The 20,942-nt window shown below is 40.1% G+C and overlaps 1 protein-coding gene across 1 annotated transcript in view; it reads left to right on the top strand.

Moving 5' to 3' along the window:
• Positions 1-16,079, top strand: part of PPP4R1 (protein phosphatase 4, regulatory subunit 1) — a gene marked incomplete at its 5' end in the record, with an annotated part of 48,521 nt that extends 32,442 nt beyond the window's left edge. Inside the window, 9 exons of the mRNA XM_010081973.1 lie at positions 2,164-2,339; positions 6,536-6,631; positions 7,932-8,117; positions 9,625-9,786; positions 10,378-10,478; positions 11,848-11,968; positions 12,062-12,196; positions 13,213-13,354; positions 15,049-16,079. Of these exons, the coding sequence (XP_010080275.1) occupies positions 2,164-2,339; positions 6,536-6,631; positions 7,932-8,117; positions 9,625-9,786; positions 10,378-10,478; positions 11,848-11,968; positions 12,062-12,196; positions 13,213-13,354; positions 15,049-15,212 (1,283 nt within the window). The remainder of the gene's footprint in view (positions 1-2,163; positions 2,340-6,535; positions 6,632-7,931; positions 8,118-9,624; positions 9,787-10,377; positions 10,479-11,847; positions 11,969-12,061; positions 12,197-13,212; positions 13,355-15,048) is intronic.
• Positions 16,080-20,942: the final 4,863 nt, after the last annotated feature.

Here is a 20,942-nt window from a genome sequence, read left to right on the forward strand (position 1 = left end):
CGGGCTGGCTCATGTCCAGCTTCTCCTCCACCAGGACACCCAAGTCCTTCTCCACAGGGCTGCTCTCAGGAAATCAGGATACATGTGGTCTCTATCCCATTAAGCCCCTAAGCAAGGGTGGTCCAGGTGTGCAGGCTAACAGTGGGGCGTGGGTGGGAAATATGTCTTGGAAATTTCTGAATTGCTGCTGTAGATACCTTTACTTTTGTTACTAGAAGTAATTTTTGGAGCTCCATGTGTTTTTTTCAGTAAATACATATTCAGTGTTGAAGCAATACGCGTTCCTGAGTCAGAGTAAGCTTTCTTGACTTTTAAGTGAAAATGAGAGGAGTGTACATTTTTAATGAAGTTGTCCTTCATGAAAGAAGTCTTCATGAAAAATGTCTCCTTGATGTGCAGCAGGATAGACTTCCTTTTATTTTTCTTGTTTATCTAAAAGAGAATAAACTAGAAGTCTGACAGGCATTTCTTGCCCTAGCAGGTGCCACTTATTTTGCATGGTTTTCAGGTGGTTTATTTAACTTTTAAGTTTTGGAGGAATTTACTGGCCTTGATCTTGTTTATTCTGGTGGACCTTAAAGTACAGAGGTTTATTATCAGTGGAATAGTGAAGTCATAGCAAGCTTTTGTTAATCTTACAAATTGTACTGTTAAATTCCTAAATTTTATATATTTATGTATAAATTATATATTACAGATATATATATACTGAAACTATATTTTCTAACATAATCCATTTTATAGTGGAAGTATCAGTATGATGTTGGTTTTAAAATTAAGTTTCTAACTTGCTGTGGTCTTTCTTGTTGAGGTGAGTTACAGCAATACAGCAAGAATATCTTCAGTTATTCTATTGGAAATTTGACTCACAGAGCTAGCATTGCATATTGAAAAGAATTATCTTTACTCCTGCTCATCAGACTCCATCTAGAAATGAGCGAATATGTAGTGTGTTTCCCAATGTTTTGCTAGCCAGGATTGTGTATAGTTTTGTTTCTTGTAACTGTTGTATTGCCTATCTGTTTCTTCTGTCTAGACAAGCGTCCGACTTCCTGTGTCTAATTCTCATTAATAACCCTATCAGAAAAGCCAAGAGGGAGAAATTCAGATTCTGTAACTTAGTATGGCAACGCGAGGTTAAAAACAAGCACATGCTTTCATGTTTAATTTCACAATGAGCATTTAAGAAATCTTGGAAAAGTCAAAGTCTATGAGGAGCAGAGCTTCTGGATGGCTGGGTAAATGTAATGGGTCAGAAGATTATTCCTCCTTACCTTCTTGGAAAGAAGTGGAGAAGGAGAGAGGCAGGGTAGATTAATCTGCACTGAATTATGTGTCACTTGCAGCCAAGATTGCCTGTGATACCTGATCCGCTTAGGTCAGGCTGTATCCAAGGAACATTGTTCAACAAAGCTTTTTTTAATTAGCAGTAAGCGGAGGGATGGAAAGCAGAGCAGTCTCGGAACTGCTGGATCTTTTTCAAAAGAGTGGATGGCAGTGTCAAGTGCTAATGCTTTCTTTTGATGAATAAGAGGACATCAAACAGTGCCACCTTCATTATTAGTTTGGAGTATGCAAGGAGTGTAAAGTATCCTGTGCAGAAAAGAGTTACTGGGAGTCTAAAATCTTCCTATACAGATCTTGCTTTAGAGTTGCTATAAAAACTTAAGAATTTAATGGCCATATATAGAGATACAGCCTCTCAGAACCTAAATCCTTTCTGTATGAACAAACCTGTTCTCAACCTTTATTTGAATTACCGTTCCTTTCTCTTATTCCCACCTCCCACAAAAAGCCCCAGTCAGTCAAGTAGTATTCATGTGCTGTTCTGCCACGAAGACTATTTGCACCATTAATACGTACTGAGATTCTCAAATAATGTATCCTGCCATAACAGCAGTCTCTTACTTCTGGGTTTCTTTGCTTTACAGACAAGTTTTACTGAACTGTAGTGTGGTTGAGAACCCTAGGAAAAGAGTGGAGTGTTAATCTGCATTCCATTTTATGCTGGTTGTCCCTGGGTTGGGATTTACTAACAGTCAGTCTTAAAATTGTACCTGCCCCATAGTTCTTCCGCCATCCTTCAGTTAATGAGTCACTGTCTAAAAGACGATTTGTGGTCTTACTTAAAGGTTTATAAAATATTTCTTTCATATGCTGCAGCACAAGTGGAGGTGTTGTCTGCTGCACTCAGAGCATCCAGCTTGGATCCTCAAGAAGAGACAATAGCCAGTGTTGGCAAGGAATCAGACTCACAGACGGAACTAAACATCAATGACCAACAAAATTTTAAACCTATACTGGGTGATATTGTGCCTTTAATTGGTGACACTGTTGAGGTAAGAAGCGAGTCTTGTACTTTTTTTTTTTTTTCTTCCCATGAGGATTTCCAGGGTTCCAGCAATAGAGCTGTATTTTGTGTTCATACAGTTATTGCAGCCAAATGCTTCCTACTTTTGGCTAGTGTGATGTTTGGTTTTGTTGGCTGGTATTGAAGTGCAGGCTAATAAAATAAAATGTGTTGTTTTGGGTGCCTTTGTTTTGCCCGTTCTGTGCTTGTCCATGTGAATTATTGAAATTGTTTCCCTTAAAATCTCCTTTGTGACTATCATATTTTAAGATGTTTTAATGCTACTGCAGTTCATTACAGTGAAATTGCCTTACTTAAAACAGAGCCCTACTGAAAAGTGAATCCCGTTCTCTGGTGCCCTCCCTGCCTTGCTGCTCCCACCCCAATCTGGAGGAAGAGGTGCTTTGTTCCCTGGGCTCTCTGTCAGACAAAGTGTTTTATAGTAGTTTACTGGCCTGCATAAGAGAAGTTCAGAATCTGCAATCTAGGATGTTGTGTGGACTGCTGAAAGAGAAAGTGTATTCTAACAATCAGTAATGTTAAGTTTTTTGCACTTATTTATTCAGAACTCCACCACAGCCTGCTGCCTGACTGAAGTCTGTGGCATTTGATACCATTTTCTGTTCTGTGCTGTGTATTAGGCCAAACCCACTGTGTTCACTGCGTATAGTGTCACAAGCTTTGGTGGTATTAAAAGCTATAGCTATGTAGAAAGCTAATGGTTCCAAAATACGCTTTATAAAACTACAGCAAGTGATTTATTGAATCGTATTTCCTAACTGGTATTTTCAGATGAAATTTTGATAAGTGTCTTTAAAAAGTTTAGGAGTTGACATCAGTTCAATGTAGACATTTTCAACCTTCCTTAATCAGTGCAGATGACGTTTAATTAACTTTTCACCTAAGCTGTTGGGCTGCCATGTAGCCCAAAAACATTTGGGGAGTGGAGGAATGTGACATTTACTTAGATCCTGCTGATTATACACAATTGTAATTTAACAGTACCAGTGTGGTTGGTTTGTTTTAAAAAAACAACCTGCCTCCAATTCCTGATTTCAGGCTCAATGAATTTCTTTGTCATAGGATCTGTTGTAGTAACTTCTTTCTAACCCTAACCTGTAAAATGCCACTGTACATATATCCTCTGTCCTTCTAATGTTTTTTGTCGATGAAGGTGGTGTTTTTTCAGAGGGACCTGTCCTGCATTTTATTTCTTTACAGAGTATGATGCGGACAAAAATGCTGGTGTATGTTGGTTTTGGATGTTTCAGTTTTACTCTTTAAATGGATGCTCTTAATCTGTCAGTTGCTTGTTCATTACTGGCACTGAAGTCCTCATTTTAAAACTGAAAGGATGTTATAGAGCTGACCTAGAATTTGGGAATCAAGCTGTGATCTGTTGAGCAAGTGAACTGTTGCCTTTTTCTGAAGAGAGCTCTGATTTTCACAGGTGTTTTTTGTGGGGTTTTTTGTTTGTGTTTTTCTTGGGTTTTGGTGGTTTTTAAGTCTCAGTGTAGTAAAGTGTCAATAGGATACTGGACACACTAGAAGAATCAAGCTACAGCATTTTATATTTGAAAGCAGCCTTCACAGTTCTGCACACATATCAGAAAGCAAAATCCCACTTTGCTTGTCCTTCTGCAGCTGTATAGGCTCCTGAAGGAGTTAATGCTACATGTTAAAGTAGCATTCTCTATTGAAATGAAAATAAATGTTGTGATAAAGTGAACAGATAAGGTTTTGGGAGATAGATGAAGCTTGTTTGTTGAGGATGAGGTAGCTGTTTTATTTTTCATCAAGAGCCACCATTTTGATTTTCTTTAGGTTGTATGCTCTCTGTAAGGTTTAATAAATGACTGTAAGCCTCAAGAAATCCCACAAGTCTTATTCCCAGTGGATAGGTCTGGGAGTCCTCTTTTTTTTTTTTTTTTTTTTTTTTTGGGGGGAGGTAGAGGGAGAAGGGAAGGAAAAGAAAGAAAGGAAACTGGACTAAGGTCAGCCCATCCCTGTTAGGCACAAGTACCTCTCTTCAAGAAGAGGGTGGATGCCAGGAAGAGACTGGGCCTCTGAGACTGGCCTCTTCTCTCTGTTTGGGTCAGCTGCCCTGTCAGGAAATATCAGCACCGCTCGTCCTAGTGTTGTGGGCTTTGTGTGCAGCCCATGTCACGCACAGGAGCTCTTGTTATACTGCAGCTGAAGGAAACTACACGAGAGATTTGTAAGGCCATGACAAAGATTTTGCATCTCGGAGGTGGTGGTTCACCAGTTTGGTACGCAAGCTTCAGGCTAAACCCTGCTGAATTTTTATGTTCTGGTTCTCTGCAATGCTCAGTTCAGTGAGTGCGTATTACATGAAAAAAGTTCAGATGAAACTTCATCTGCAGAAACAGACATACTGCACTGACTTGAATAGCGACTGCTGCTGTGGTTCTTTTGTACTGAAGCTCTTCCTTTCTGGAATACATATTTGACTTTAAAAATGGCTGGGTAAAAATGTTCCCATCTGTGATGCACTTCAGTATATTTAGTCGTTCAAGTTAGTTCAATCAAGATAGTACTTTAAGTACTTTTTTTTTATTTTAATTGTAAACTTAGCCTTTTAGAGCTGGGATAGCAGAGATTGTGAGTGTCTTCATTTTTATTGTAGCAGAATGGATGACTAGCATTCAGTCCCATGCACCTGGGTAACTCATGGAAAGCACTATGGCTATGCTTTGCTGTCTGCTGCATAATTTCTTGATTTGACAGAAAGTCATGGGCTTTCAATGCTGAAAATAAACTTTTTTTTCTGAAAAAGAAAAAGACTAAAAAGGAGTGGAGAATTGACTGGCAAACTAAAATCCTGCAGAGATGGTTTTCAGAGTCTCTGGAGGTTTTACAGTTGGAGTTCTATGCTGCTTATGCTGCTGGACACATTTCGTGACAGAGTCACTCGCAGATCTGTTTTTTCCTTGTCTCTTTGGCACCTTTTCTTGCTGCTGCTGGATAAGCCTGACAGGCGATTTGGGCTGCTGTGCCAGAGATATGCAATTGCTTCCCAGCTCTGCCTGTTCTTTATTGCGTGTAATTATACCTCAGTGACTGAAATTACAGCCCGATGCTTAGATGAAAGCAGATCATGGAAAAGGAATAAGTAACTGTCTGAAGTAAAACCAAGGAAGTCAGACTGTATCCTGGAGGCTTTTTTAAATAAGTTTATAGTTTGCTTGAAAATTCTCATTGTCAAACTGATTTGAACAGCTGGTAGAGTAGGCATATTCTCAGTGCTTGTGTTGACCCTTAGAGCTTACCTTGCAGCATCTGTGAATAGACGCCTTGGGTCGTATCTAGCAAAAAAGGCGTTGTCCTGTTCTGCCACACAGCAGCCTCATCTACTTTCCAAATATTCATCACATGCTTGAAATTCATGGTTGATTAGGCGAAGCCCATTGTATTTGGGGAACTCTACTGGTGTAGAAAGTGACAGTGCATCCCCTCAGCAGCACAGTTTATCATAGCGTATCAAACCTCTGCTGCTTGGTAGGTTCTGAAACAGAGTCTCAGTCCTTCTCTTCAAGGCCCAGATATGTAGCCAGTATGCTTGAATTATTGCTAAAGATTATTTTAATAGAACTCCTGAGAGACGTGATGACTGATGTCAGCAGCCATGGTCCACTAGGACTCTGTATTATAAGGTGAAGCTCATCTGTACAGAAGATTACAGAATAATCATCTCTAGGAAGGAGCAACAGCATAAGACTTATCAGTTTCTACTCTTAAGCGTGAGGGTGGGTTTTGACCTTTTTCTAGCACAAATCCAAAGCAACAAATCCGACAAAATCTGCTACAGATAGTTTTCTCATTTTCCCTTGAGGGGAGAAGCAATGTGATCCATATGTTGGTTACCTTGTCCTTAATGCAGTCTCAAAGGTACTCTCTCCTGCAATTTTCATTCCATAAGAACCAAAGTGGAGCAGAATAAGAGGAGCCTGTGTTTGAAATTTAGAGCAGGAAGATTCACCTTACAGGCCTTTTGATTTGGGGCTGTAGCAAAATTGTACTTGATACTAAAACATGTACTCCTTTAATCTAAGAAAAAGACCCTGAGGTGAGGACAGCACTTCTCAATGTTGACAATTGTTTTGTGTTTAATCCTTCAGTGTATTTTGTGTGATCTCTTTTTTTTTTTTTTCTCTTTTCCCATAGAATATGGATTCTACACTTCATTATATTCATAATGATTCGGATTTGAGCACCAACAGTAGTTTCAGCCCTGAAGAAGAAAGAAAATCCAAAGTACAGGTAAATAACTGTGGCTTCTGTTTTTCCTACATGTATCAGATAACTGGAATTTTTTATGGGGGATTTCTTTTATGCATTCTGTTCAGTCATTTCTGATGTAATTTCTATAAAATATGGCAAACCTCTTAAAATAAGTAATTTTAAAATATTCTGTGTTTCCAGAGATAATGGCTTAATTCAGAAGTTGCTTCTGTTTTAATTATGTATAAGAGATGACAGAATTTTTGACACGAGAACAGTTATCATAGACTTTCAGGCTCTGGTTTCTTTTGTTTTCATTTTCTGTGGAAACTATCCTGTCATGGAATTTAGGCTATTGAGGAAAAAGGATTTTTTTCTTAAATGTTTTGAATGGGACCGCCCCTACCCCATGACAGCTTTTTGAAGAAAAGGTGTGACAGTGTTTCATTTCTCCTTTGTTATTTTTTCCCAAAATGAATCAAATGTTTGTTCTTATGTAGTTCAGTATTATGTGTGCCACCCTGCATCAGTGGGTTCCTTGAGTGGGAACTTCAGTCCTGTTTGTTGCTTACATTAAGCCAAGCTATTCAGCAGCTGTGTGTTAGGGAAATACTCTTGTGCACCCCCTTGGGTAGAGTCAGTGCCCGAGATAAACTGACAACAGCAGAAGCAAAGCTGATGTTGAAGTCAACACAAAGAGGTTTTCACAAAATTTTATTTCAGGTGCTTTACTTTCTCAGTGGAGAGAAGGACTGGTCTTTACCAAAGAACTCTGTGAAGAAGTCTTTTCCTTTCTGCTCGCTCTTCGGGGAGTTTGGAAGTAATATTGAACACACCATACTCTGTCCCCCCTGCTGCCCCCCCACCACCCTCCCAAGACATTTAAGTTTAGTTTTCTTCTCTCACTTCCTCAAGATTTTGGGAGGAATAGGAAAATAATTTTGGAGCAAGTCTTGTCATTTGTTCTTCCTGTTTTTATGGATGAGTTAAAATGGCCAATTTGCACAGCCTGCGAGCCTGAATGTTTGTGAAAAGATAGAATGTGGTCTCTTAATTTCCTGGTCTGCCTAAGTAGACAGTGGTCTGACACCTACTCAGCTGTACATTGGTCTGTGTATCTTCAAATGGCCACCAGTCATGTCATGATTTCTTTGGAACTTTTTGGTGGAACTTATGAAATACAAAATCTTGGCATTCTTACTAAGGTATTGTAATTAAATAATACTCAATAGTTGTGGGGGAAAAAAATGTTCCTCTGACAGCATGTCCTGGAATTTTAGTAAGCCTTATGAGGATTTATTGAAAATAGTGTAAACACTCTGCCCTTTTCTTGCTGTAGGATGTTGTACCTCAAGCCTTGCTGGATCAGTATTTATCAATGACTGATCCATCTCGCGCACAAACAGTTGATACCGAGATTGCCAAACACTGTGCCTACAGCCTGCCAGGTGTGGCACTTACATTAGGCAGACAGAATTGGCACTGTTTGAAAGATACCTATGAGACGCTGGCATCTGACATGCAGGTAAGTTTAAGAAGATCTGACAGTGAATAATCTGAACTTTTATTGTGATTTATCTTGTTTACTGGGTGTTGGGTTGCTCCGCTTCTTATGTGGAGCTTTCCATTGCTGATGTTAGTTATTTGTATAACGAATTAAAGTGTAACTGTTATCTCAGAGGAAGCTTGGTATGTGTGGTGCTCAGGTAGTAAGGAAATGGGGCAGTTTGAGTGGAAGGTGGATCTCCACTGGGAATGTGAGCAGAGGTCTCTGATTTCCTCTCCTCGCTTGAGATCTTATGGCAGTGCTTGGTATTCTCATAGGTATGAGAATTTGGGCTGTGCTGCTGTGTGTGAGCAGACATGTGCCCCTGCAGGCACGTCTCCAGCTCAGTGACTCAGCCTCACGCCAGCCCTTTTGGTGGCATTTTGGTGCTGCATCAAGGCAGTCATAAGAGAATAATATCACTGTCACCATGCAGCATTACTCTTTTAAAAACAGATACTGGAAATAGCATTTTCTTTGTTGTCAGATGGTAAGGAGGTGACTTTGTGCATTTTACTGTTGGTTTCTAGTTATTTCCCAGTCCTCCCTTGTTTCCTTTTTTGGAGATGTTCTTATTTTTTTTTAAACATTCTTAGGCTACTTCACCTCTTTTGAACTTGCAGTTCTCAGTGATATGTAATGAGTAATTTTATACATGGCTATTGCCCATATTTTCCAAACTCTTTGGCAGCTGTTAAAAACAACCAGCTAATAAATTTAAAACATAAGCAAAAACAAATTACCCTGTATCTAAAACTGTCCACAGTTTACTGCCAGTCTAATCTGAATTAAGACTGAATCACCAAAGCAGGGCAAAAGAACAGTACCCGTGCTAATTGGAAAGTGCTGGCTAAAGAACAACTGCTATTTTATTTTAAAAAAGAGTTTATATGAAATAGTTACTCCATTAAAACAGTACCCCCTCAATTTAGCGTGAGTAAATGCTCTACTGGTCCTTGGACTGCTGGGCACTCAGTGTGCATGAAACTTCACTTATTATGGAAGCTAAAATATGCCAGCTGAGATATTGTGGGATGTGTACCTTGTTCGGTTTTATAAATAAAGCAAGTGAGAGAGTAGTAGTATTTTAGTGGGAACTAATTTACCCAAAAGAATTTAAAGCAGAGAGTAATGTGTGGAGGAATACTGATTGTCAGGAATACTATTTTCCTTCCTGACACCTGGAAAATTAAAATATTTTCATCACTTCTCTTTACCTAATTCCTTGATAATTCAGGTGGAAGAAATCGTACCTTGTCATTTGTCCTCTCTGTTGTTTTCCTTTTGTAATTTCTGCTATCATTTTCACTTGTTACATGAAACACTGTTGAATGTATTTATAAGTACTGTAGCTCACTGAGAGTCTAGCTTGGATACTGACCCTCAAGTTAAAATAGAGCACTTCAGATGATACATCAGTAAAATGAATTTAGTTGTGTAAATTTATATATAGAATTTATTTAACATTTAATTATTTATTTTACAGTGGAAGGTTCGGCGGACACTAGCATTTTCTATACATGAACTTGCTGTCATCCTTGGAGACCAGCTTACAGCTGGAGATTTAGTTCCTGTCTTCAATGGCTTTCTAAAAGATCTAGATGAAGTCAGGATAGGTGTGCTTAAACACTTGCATGACTTTCTGAAGGTATGTCTGTATTAAATTCTGGTCAAGTGCAATTATGTATTTTGCTTCATTTCTTTGTACTTACTTTTTAATGTAACATCAGTATAACTCTGTGGAAATGCCTACAGATATCTATTGAATACTTGAGTATGTTTTACAGGAGATCTGTGTTGCTGATACTTTCTTTTCTCCAAAGAGCCTGGTTTGTGCATGTTTATTCAATATACAGGTGCCTGTGGATCGTATTAAGTTTTTTGATGACTCTAACCTCTCTGTGCAGCTCACTTCTCAAATTTCTTTAAGAGTTTTTCTGTAACTGCCTCATTTTTGGAGCTGAAAGACACAAATCATAATACGTTTAGAATCAATATTATCTTTACTGCTTACCCCTCTTGTTTTCTAGAGTAAAAGTAGAGACTAGATCAGATTTTGCATGTGATTTTGCAGACTTAAGCATGATAGGGTTTAGCCCAGGAAAGCAACACTACTGCTAAAGATATACATATATTTTTAATAAAAGCAAGTGTTGCTTTAGTTGTATTTTAAAGCCCTTGTTCTATCTGCTGATTGTAGCCTACATTTCTTTGTTTAAGTTTGTGTTTACTGTTACAGCTGCTTCATCTTGACAAAAGACGGGAATATCTTTATCAGCTTCAGGAATTCTTGGTGACTGATAACAGCAGGAACTGGCGTTTCCGTGCTGAGCTGGCTGAGTATGTAGTTTTCTGGATGATTGTTTTTATTGTTACAGATATTTTAAAATGTTAAAATAATAGAATAAATGTTTTACACTGACATTCTTCATTTCATTTTTAATTAGTGGATAGTCCTTATCCTCATCCACTTGTCCCCGTTGCTTAAAAATTCCCAGTAGTTGTATGCCACTTATAATAGTTGGAACTTGAATGTCTTTTTCCGTCACCGTATATTGAAAACATTACCCTTCCATAAAAAAGAGGCTGCCAAAAGAGAAGACCACATCTGGTTGCCCATGAAATCAGTAGCAGTGTTCTAGCAATTTGACTTCAAGTTGCTGTATTTGATGAGTAGGCCGAATAAAATGGAAGAGATCAAGATTGTGAGGAGAGTAGAGAAAGCAAGTAGCAGAGTAGTGACCTTGGACTTCATCTGAGCAGACTTTGGCTTTTTCATGGAACTGGTAGGTGGGCTTCTATGGGAGGCAGTTCTGAAGGGTCAAATTGCTCAGGAAAGCTAGCAGAGGAAGGGGCTTATGACATTCAACAAGGGACAGCTATCATGTCCTGCCTGTGGGAAGGAAGAGCCTCTGACAGTGAGACAGACTGGGGACTGGCTACCAGGGGAGCAACTCTGCTGGAAAGGCCCAGAGTATCATGGAGGAAAGTGAGCAGAACATGAGCCAGCAGTGTGTCCTGGCAGCACAATCTTGGGCTGTATCAACAGGACTACAGTCAGTATATTGAGGGAATAGATTAGCCCCCTCTAGTCAGTGCTCCTTAGATCCCATCTGGAGTAACGCATCTATACAAAGACAGAAAATTGCTGATGAACTGGAACAAGTTCAGCAGAGAGCCACCAAGGTGTTCAAGGCTGCAGCACTTACCCTGTGAGGAGAGACGGGGACCAGGGCTTCTCTAGCAAAAAAAAAGTAATTACTAATTACAGTGTATCTTTTGATTAAGTTTTGAGAAACCTAGTTTAACAACTGATTGTGATGTCATGAGTCATGATGTTTTTGCTACATCTAAGTGTTGTTTTGATTTAGTAACTACAGATCACTTACTTGTTACCGCTGGTATGGAGACATTCAGTTAGCTGCTTGTAACGTGTCATGCCACTTCTTTTGACATACTTTCTACCATTCATGACACCTACTAGTGTTTACAACCTCCTGAAATCTTAATCAGCCCATTGCAAATATTTGCAAGTGACCCATAGTTAAACTGATGGCATTGAAAAAGAAAATATTTTACTTTTCAGTAATTTTATTATGGCCACATTGAATATTGGCAAGTGTTGGCATATAGATGATTGTATTCACAGTTAAAGCTACCTTTTTTCTTATTATAATGTACTTTGTTTGGTTCTTCTTCCATCTTGTAGGCAACTGATCTTGCTTCTAGATCTATATAGTGCCAGAGACATTTATGACTACTTACGACCTATTGCTTTCAGCCTCTGTGCAGACAAAGTGTCTTCTGTCCGTTGGATTTCTTACAAGCTGGTAAAGCAATCTAAGTAAATTCAGTATTTCAGACTTCTGAGAGTTGGTGGTTGGAAGTAACTTTTGTGGTTTTTTTCTTCTCATTTCTTCAAGGTTAGTGAAATGGTAAAAAAGCTGTACATGGCTTCAACATCAACCTTTGTGGTAGACCTCATGAATGAACTTGTTGAAAAGTTCTGTAGATGCCACAAATGGTCTGGTCGTCAAACTTTTGTCTTTATTTGCCAGGTAAAATGCTTTTGTTCATCTTTTTTTTTGGGGGGTGGGGGTGGTGTGGTAGTAAGAATTAGGAGGGAATAGCAACTGGAACTCCTCAGCTCTCTGATGCTATTTTTGTGAATATTTGAGAACTTTGTTTCCAAGGGAATAGGTTTCATGGCTTCTTTTTTCCATGTTGCTCCGTAGATGAGCTTGCATGCATCTTTAGCCTAGCATATTAACATCAGGCTGTCAGATCTGATGTTGAGTATAAAACAAAAGCATAGCAAAATAATACCTAAGTTGGGATGCTGCTTTGTTACTCAGCATGAAGTGAGATTTTTATAATCTGCTGCAGCGGTCTGCCGCTTTTTTGGGCTGCCCTTTAGAAACCAAGTGCTAGGAGTTGTCTATACCTCATGAGATGGCTGGCGCAGCTTGGTCAAAACCAACATATTCTCAGCAAAATAAGCATAAGAGTTAAAACTAGCTGGGGTCGCAAGGAAATGGTCAAATTTGAAGGCTGTAGCAGTGGTGCAGACAGGGAGCCAACATGACTGCTGCCCAAGTGGGACAGTTCTTTTAAGTATTTGGAGAAATGTGAACTTTGAGCTTATTTAGAGAAACACGTTTGGGTACAATGAATGTTTATTGAGGTGTACCACTCTTGTCTTAATATAGTACCTAGTTAAAACAATTACTAAATCAATCTGAAAAAGGATTGGGAAGGTCTCTTACTTTTCTTCCCTGTTTTCAAATGATACAGTGATTTAAAAAAAAACCCCAACAATAAAAATAAGGAAATAGCTAGACCTCATACAAAATAAAGTGAGCTTCTGACTGAGCCTGAATTTCCTCGACCCTAACTTCCTTCATTGTGTACGACCTTGTGCTAGAAAGCTTTGTACTGTCTTTTAAAACTTGTGGATACAACCTACTGTATTCATGCTATGAAGGTAGTAAGACCTACCAGCTCTGATTAAGTGTTGGGATTTTATCTTCACTGTGCTGAAGTCTTAATGAAATTGCTTCTGTCTTCTTGACAGACTATCAGTGAAGATGACTGCCTGCCCATGGACGAGTTTGCTGTGCATCTGTTGCCACACTTGTTACACTTGGCATCTGACAGGGTTCCAAATGTTCGAGTCCTGCTTGCAAAAACATTAAAGCAAACCCTTTTAGAAAAAGGTTAGTGGTCAGAAAGAGTTGCAAGAGGGCTGATTGCATATCTTTTTGTCCCTCCACTTCCCTATAGTGGGTCGCTCCTGCTCTTACAGTCTCCTTGGTGTGGAATGTTACCTTGGCTGAGATAAAACCATGAACCTTGTTGTGGTATCAGAGCTGCTGTTGTGTAATGCTGGGAAAATAAGAGTTCTTGCTCATATGCCAGCCTGTTGTTTTGGTATAATTTTCCCTGAATGAGCTAGTTTGCAGAGGTGTCATCAGGGCACAGAAAGCACAAATGAACAACTAGCAACTGTGATGCTGTTGAGCAGTGCCTTTTATTTGATTAAAGAAAAAAATCTGTTGATCTTCTGTGTAATAAGAATAAAAAGGGAAAATCCTTGCATACAAATACACCATCTGTTTTCTCACTGGGGGAGAAGAGATGGTTTCTGTTTGTTTTTTATATTTTGTGGTAGCAGTGGGAAGAAAGTTTTCCTGGAGTCTCTTCAGGGAAATTAAACATGCAATTTTCAAATTGCAGACTTTGCTTAGGAAGCATCCCCAATGCTTAGCAGGTGCCAGAAGAGTCAGCAGTCCTCAGATTCCAAAGCACTGTGAAGGAAAATAGCGTTAGAAATAATTAGGCTATTTTGTAAACCAGCAGAGTGTCCCTCCTTGGAATACTTGATCCAGTTCTGGCCACTTTCTTTCTCAACACCATACACTGGATCGAGGACTGCTGTTTCTAGCGCAGCAAGAGTGAAGAAAAATGCAAACTGTTCAAAACACTGGACAACCCAAAGGATGCTAACACAGTGAGAACTAGGCTATTGCTAGCTGCCTTGTGCATGCTAGAGACTCTGAGTAAGCATATGTAGACAGTTAAGATGGATCATCTGATATGCAGTCATTTCTCCTCTGTTAACTCTGCCAAGGTTGTCACTGTTCTTCCTGTTATCATGTAGTTTTGGTATTTTTGTTGTTGTCCTCATTATTTTTGTGTTCCCCACCTGTGTACCTGGATGGTACGCCTCCATTCTGCATTGTCACTATGTAAGCTTATAATACAGGTAGTCCTGGCCTTAAAGGTGTTATGTGTATGATTAGGGATGGTGGATAGATTATGAAAGGCAGACTTAAAAAATAGGTTCAGAAATTTTTAAACCTCAGATCTAAATTGCCCTTCATATGAGGTGTTTGTAGTTAATGCTGCTTTTATGCAACTTGTGTTGAGTAGTACATGAAAACCGTCAGATTTTGGAACTTCTTCCACTCTTAATTTCATGTTATCTTAGTTTTATTGTTTGATAATTATTTGGCAAGCATGCCAGTGAAATGGAGTGGCATGGCCATGGGTGGCATGGTCACCACTGCTCCATCACAAATATAAGCACACTCCTTGTGAGTCTCTTGCAGGTTTTTCTCTTCCTCTTTGGTCATGGAGTCTATCACACTTCCTATCATACTGAAGGAGCATAGAAATCCTCTAACAGCACTGTTAGAGCAACTGTGCTCTGAAACGTGGAAAGACTTTTTTTTAAGGTGAATTCATAGGTATATTCAGAAGTGTATTGCATGTCTGCTCAGTTATTCCAGTTTGACTATTCATGTGCACGATCTCCTGAGATTTTGAACCTTATGATAGTATGTTGAGGTTTGTGTTGAAGTATCTGTCATCCTTTCTTCCTATAAGGCTTGTGCATTTTGTCTTACAGAATATTTTCTAAATTCTGCCAACTCTTACCAAGAAGCTGTGGAACAAACAATTATGGCACTTCAAATGGATGATGACAGTGATGTGAAATATTTTGCAAGCATACACCCTGCCAGTACCAAAATTGCAGATGATGCCATGAGCACTGCTTCATCAACTTATTAAAAAGTTCTGACTGTTGCTATAATTAAAAAAAAATTTAAACAAACTGTCCTCAAATGCTTCTGAAATGGTTGATCTAGAACAACCTCTTTGGAAGGAGAGATTTCTTGCCAGACTTAACAGGTGGATGTTACTTAAACCTGATACCAGGGATTTCAACTCAAGAAAAAGTAAACATACCTTTGTCAGTTTGACTTTAGAAAAACACTGCTCAGAGGATTATTTTTGCCACCGAAGCCTTAAATCTTCTGTCTTCCTGAACAAATGAAACTTGAATTGGCAGATCATTTTCATTGTAGAAAGGATGTGATTTCCAGAGACCTGCATTGTTTCTCCTGAGGAGTTAACTAAGCAAGTATTTTCTGTAGCAACTGATAGATGAAATGGCCAGAAAGGCAAATTTATACCAGGACGTAAGACCTCCAGTATTAGCGGTAAAAGTTTTTATCATTCAAGGACTTGATTTGTGTGCAGCTGGGCACACCCTTAAGTGGGAATAGCTTTCATGTTTGTAAATGGGGAAAAGTAGAAATTTGGATTTCTCTTAAGGGCTCAGTGCTAACACTAAACTAGAATTTGATTTTTAATCCTTAAATGCAGCATATTGCTGTACCCATTAGCAGAAAACTTTGATGAGTACCTATGTCCTAATTATTTTCATGCTGGTCATGACCTAAAGGAAATTTATTAGCACATGTACTTTAAGTCAGGTATTTTTAACTTGATCATGATTGGCTCTGAGGTGCAACTTTTTTCTTCGTATACTGTACATATCTGTGAGCCTCCTTGGAGTGCTGCCGTCTTTAATCATGTTGTTGAAAGCTGTTGTGATACAAGTTGTTCTCTACTTGTCCAAATAAAATTTATTAATAAGATTCAAAGCAATCTTGTGACCTTTTTAAGACATTAAAAGAATAAGTTTGAAATTTAAGTGGTGTTTTTTTCCTGGTTCTTTATGCTTTGATGGCTATTGCAGGGGGAAGTGGTTTGCTTAATGATTGTGATGAATTTTGCATTTTGAGATGGAATGTACTGCAGCACAGATGTACTTTGGCCAAGTAATGGAGGCTTTGCTAGTTTCTATTTCAAGCATCCCTGTTGTGCTTGGGAACCTTTCACTCCAGCGTGAAATGTTATCTTTGCTGAAGTGAGTCTGAAATCTACCTCAGTCCAGATTTACAGGAGACTGTGAACTCAAACTGCCCTTTATCTACCTTCAATGCATTGTCTGCTTTCATTTCTTCTCATTTAAAATGGCTGATACAGTATCTCCTTCTGTGTCTTCCAGGGGCAACTTGCTTAAATCAGCTTTCTTCCAGTGTGCCGAGTCTGAAGTGTGTGAAGCTTATTTTCCTGAGGAGGTAGAAATGGCTATGGCAGCTTATCTTTGATGTATTTTAGCACAACATTTTCATTTATCAGTCAGGTGCCTGATACCCTGGCAATTCAGCCTCAGGCAGGTGTCTCTTTTTTTTTTCCCCTTCTGTTTTCTTGGGAAAACAGATTCTTCTGCAGTTTCTTCTCTAGTAAACAGAAAGTTGCTATTTACTTCTCAAAGGCCTGCTTTTCTACTCCTGAGCATGGCCATGGAGTTTGTTAAGATACAGAGTCATCTCTGCCTACTTTGAAGCTTAGTGAGTTTAAGGGTTTTTTGGGGGTTGTTTTGTTTTTATTATTTTTTTAGGCTTGGTTTGTTTTTGTTTTGTGGGTTTTTTTTTTTTGTTTCGTTTGTTTTTTGGGGTTTTTTTTTTTTTTTAAAGATTTTTCTTTTGCTTGTCCTTTTTCTTTTCAAAACTGTCTTAACATTTGAAAAGGCAACTATGTGCCCAGGTCAAAAGTTCCTGTAGTATAGGTAATATTCTCATCAGGTTTTCTGTTCCTCATGATAATTGTTCAGAAATCATGCTCAAATCCCTAGAGCACTAGGCAGTGTGACAGCACTGTCTGCATGACAGCAGATTGTCAGAAAGCAGTGAGCTCTTCAAGCAGAAGGATTTCTGAGCTCTCTCTGCTGCCGTACGGAGAGCAACTAAAAGTAACCAGTCCTCTCCCAGGCCAGATGATTCCCATTTCAGAAACACACATTGAAGTCCAGTCGATTTTTACATTTTGTTCAGGGTACATAAATCCCTTTGTCTGTTTTTTCCCTCAGTGTAACGACAGCTGAATTGTAGTTGGGTCATGTGTGCAAATTCTGAGGTGAATGGAATCAGTTCTTTGTTCAGACCAGAGCAAGCTTCAGGTCATCTTCCAACTGTGAATGAGGTGCAGTATTCACTGGAGGAGTACTGAGACTTAAAAGAAGTCCTAGTGCTTGGAGTCCAAAATGAACATGTCCCAACCTAATTCCATTACTGTACTAACATACTGTTTCACTAGTCCAGTAACATGAAGCATTATATCTGATCCCTTTAGATATTTTCTAGTTATCTAAGGGTAAGGCATCTTAAAGTTGAAAAATGAGACAGATCTTCTGGATGCTTTATTTCTCTGTGTTGTATTTCTTCAATACTGATGCAAGTCTGTGAATTTGAGGTAGAGTTTGAGGCTTTTCCTAAGGAAGACTGAGTGTTTCCAGTTGCGAAGTGCCTGAATTCCCCTGACATGTAACAGATAAAGATCATCTTCAGGGAAGAGGAGAAATAGCTGTCTTTCTCCTTTTTTCTTCACCCAACATGTCATGGATCTGTCTGCCTTTTTTCTGCTTCATTTGGTGATTCCCAAGAAATGAAAGGGAAGGAAAGACTTGCTTTATTCTCAGTGTTGCCCAAGAGCTTTTGATCTACAGCCTGAGGGATGTGCTCTCTACTGCTTAACTCCAATAGGGAATTTTTTTTTCTCATGCGGGCAGTGTTAGTGATGTCAGTAATCCAAGCTTCAACTTGTCCCTAGGGATATGGAGTTTGGGGAAATGTGCATCAGTTCTGAGCAGTGAAAAAAGGAGCTGTGTTTTCTGTGGGGCAGTGTCTGGGAATGCTGCCAAAGATCCTGGTGAATTCCCTCGTGTGTGTGTCTCCCTTGAAGAAAGATTTGAGCTTTGCATCTCAGTTCAATTCTCTTTTGGTCAGGATTTCTTCAGTAGAAAGTGAAGTGGCTCCCTAATCATCATCTGTTGTTCCACAGTTTCCCAAATGCTGTATCATAGCTCTACCCCCTCCTTGGCAGAATACCAAATCAGTCCTTTACAAGCAATTTTCATTGTTTTCTGTTTAATCTCTTGGCTCACTCATGTTGGAGTGGGAAATCCCTTTTTCCCCATGTCCTGCCTTTCCCCCGCTTGCTGTTTTTCACAGCAGGTTCTCTGTCTTTGGTTGTTCCTCCCCAGAGACCCATCGGGATTTGGCAGGACCATTTCCTCACCATGCTTCGTGCAGATTTTATGCCAATAAAACTGACAAATGTCTGGAACCCTTTAGAGGGCAGTTTGTTTTCAACTAAGACATGACTGACACCCAGAAATCAGTTGTCGCTGTTTTGAATGTCCCAGGTGGCTGTTGTACAAATTCTTGGCCCTGTGGACAGGATCCGATGTTCATTAGGACTGCAGAACAGCGGGCTAATTTCAGCCCAACTGAAATAAATGTTTGCATGGGCTTGGCAACCTCAGCAAGAGAAGAGACAACCCTCCTGTGCAAGTGTAGGGCTGGCCCTGATGGTTTTCATGTTCAGTCAATAGATCATGCCCCCATGGGTAGGTGTTACATGCTCATTAGTGCTTTCTCTCTTTTCTCTGTGCTGTCGGAGGTCAGGGTTCAGAGGTGGCCAATTTGAATTGTTAGTGGATGGGCAGAGAGGGGAGAAGGGCAAAGTCTTTATTCCGGTTATTCTCCCGTGTGAGTTCTCCCCTCTCTGATACTGATGGGGAAAGGCTCATCTTCCTGTCTGTGCTGGCATTCAGACAACATGGAAGGTACACCGAAAGTGATTAATCTTTTCTTTATATGCAGAGTTAGGGCATACTGATAGACTGCTGTAAAAATGTAAGACTATGACAGGACAGATAATTTAAAATGTGCATGGTCTTCTCTCTCACCACCCCCAAGTATCTTCAGATGCTGCCTTTCAGTTTCACCTAACTTTTGCATTACTTTTTACTTAGAAAAATAAATGAAGAGCCCAAGGAAATGGGAATGCTTTAGGGTTCAGTTGCTGTTGAGGTTGAACTGCATCTAGCCAATTAAAATACAGTGTGGCTTAGCAAGAGACAAGTAAGCAGATTTTTAAACCTCTTGCAGCCCTCTGGCCATGGTCTGCTTGAAATACCATGGCTCATTTCTGCAGGGGTGTAGCAATGTTTCTGTATGGGATATGTTTTAAAAGGACTAACTGCAGGTGGTTTTGAGTCACAACTGTGAAAAGTGAAGGCACTGAGCACTCTTCTCTGCATGTTTTTTAACAAGGCTACTGAGAGGAGGAGAGCTGCAGCTTGAATATTAGAATAAATGTTGGTTATTTTTTACTCAATCTAAGTTTCCTGTGTAAGAAGCTAGATAAACTTGGTTCGAGTAAGATGATAAAGTCTTAAATGGGGCTGGGCCATTTCTCTTGTACTGGTCATTTATTTCACAGTGGTTTCTTCTGGCCTCTTGACTGAGAGGTATTGTGTTTTGTTTTTCTTTCACTGTTTTTGGTCACATTCTGGATTTTTGTGCCTGACAATGTTGTTTCCCATAAGCAGTACTGTCAGCAGATATGTCCTACCCCTATCTACCTCAGGGCCCTGCACCATGATAAAGAGGCAGCGACTCACAGTACTGGGGCGAGGTTCTGTGTTAGGCAGGGTGCAGCAGCAGGAGCTCACTGGGGCTCCCAGGCAGACCTCTTGCTTGCCAGTAAACAGAGGTCCTTGGTGCAGAGGTCTTGGATGCAATATTTCCATCTGTGAAATCAGAATGCTTAGACTGCTGACTTCCACAACTGCTGAGCTGTACCTAAGCAAGGCTGTGCTCCCTTCCCCCTTTGAAGAGGAGCTTTAGGCTGTGGGTGAGGGTGGCAGCGCTGCGGTTCCTCTCCTGGACCAGGGAGTCCGGCAGAGAAGAGGGACCTGGGAAGGGCAAGGCCCATGCTGACAAGCCCCAGTTCACAGTGGGTTGGTCTGTCTCTAGTGGCCTCCGTGTGCTCCTGCTTTGGAGGATGGAGGATGTGGAAGAATATCTAGGAGTATCTAGGGAGGAGTCAGCTGACAAGTCAAAATGACTTGAGGAACAGCCTTAGAAGTTTCAGGACACAGCGACCTCTGGTCTTGCCCTTTTTCCTGGTGTCTGCCCTCCTCTTCCGCACAGGCCCCCCTTTTGGATACAGTTAGTAGAAGTTGTAGAAGGGCTGTGTGCTACTGTTAGAATCATCATAGAATCATAGACTGGCCTGGGCTGAAAAGGGCCATAGTCATCATCTAGTTTCAACCCCCCCGCCATATGCAGGGCCGCCAACCACTAGACCAGGCTGCTCAGAGCCACATCCAGCCTGGCCTTATCCACCCTTGTTAGGGCTCTCATATAGTCAGAGGGTATGCGGCAGGTCTTGGGGCACACTAGCAGGCAGCAAGGGCTGCTTTCACTGCCCTGAGCTGTAACTTCACTGTACTGAGAACTCTTGTCAGTTTTGCAGTTCAGATGGGGAATTCTTCCAGTGTGTGCAAGTGGGGTTGTCCAGTTTGCAACGTAATCCTTTGGCAGACCTTACTTGCATTGTTAAGATGCACAGCAGCACAAGAAACTCCTGACAAAACTTGGT

The sequence above is a fragment of the Pterocles gutturalis genome, unplaced genomic scaffold (assembly GCF_000699245.1).
Source record: "Pterocles gutturalis isolate BGI_N339 unplaced genomic scaffold, ASM69924v1 scaffold8209, whole genome shotgun sequence".
NCBI lineage: Eukaryota > Metazoa > Chordata > Aves > Pterocliformes > Pteroclidae > Pterocles > Pterocles gutturalis.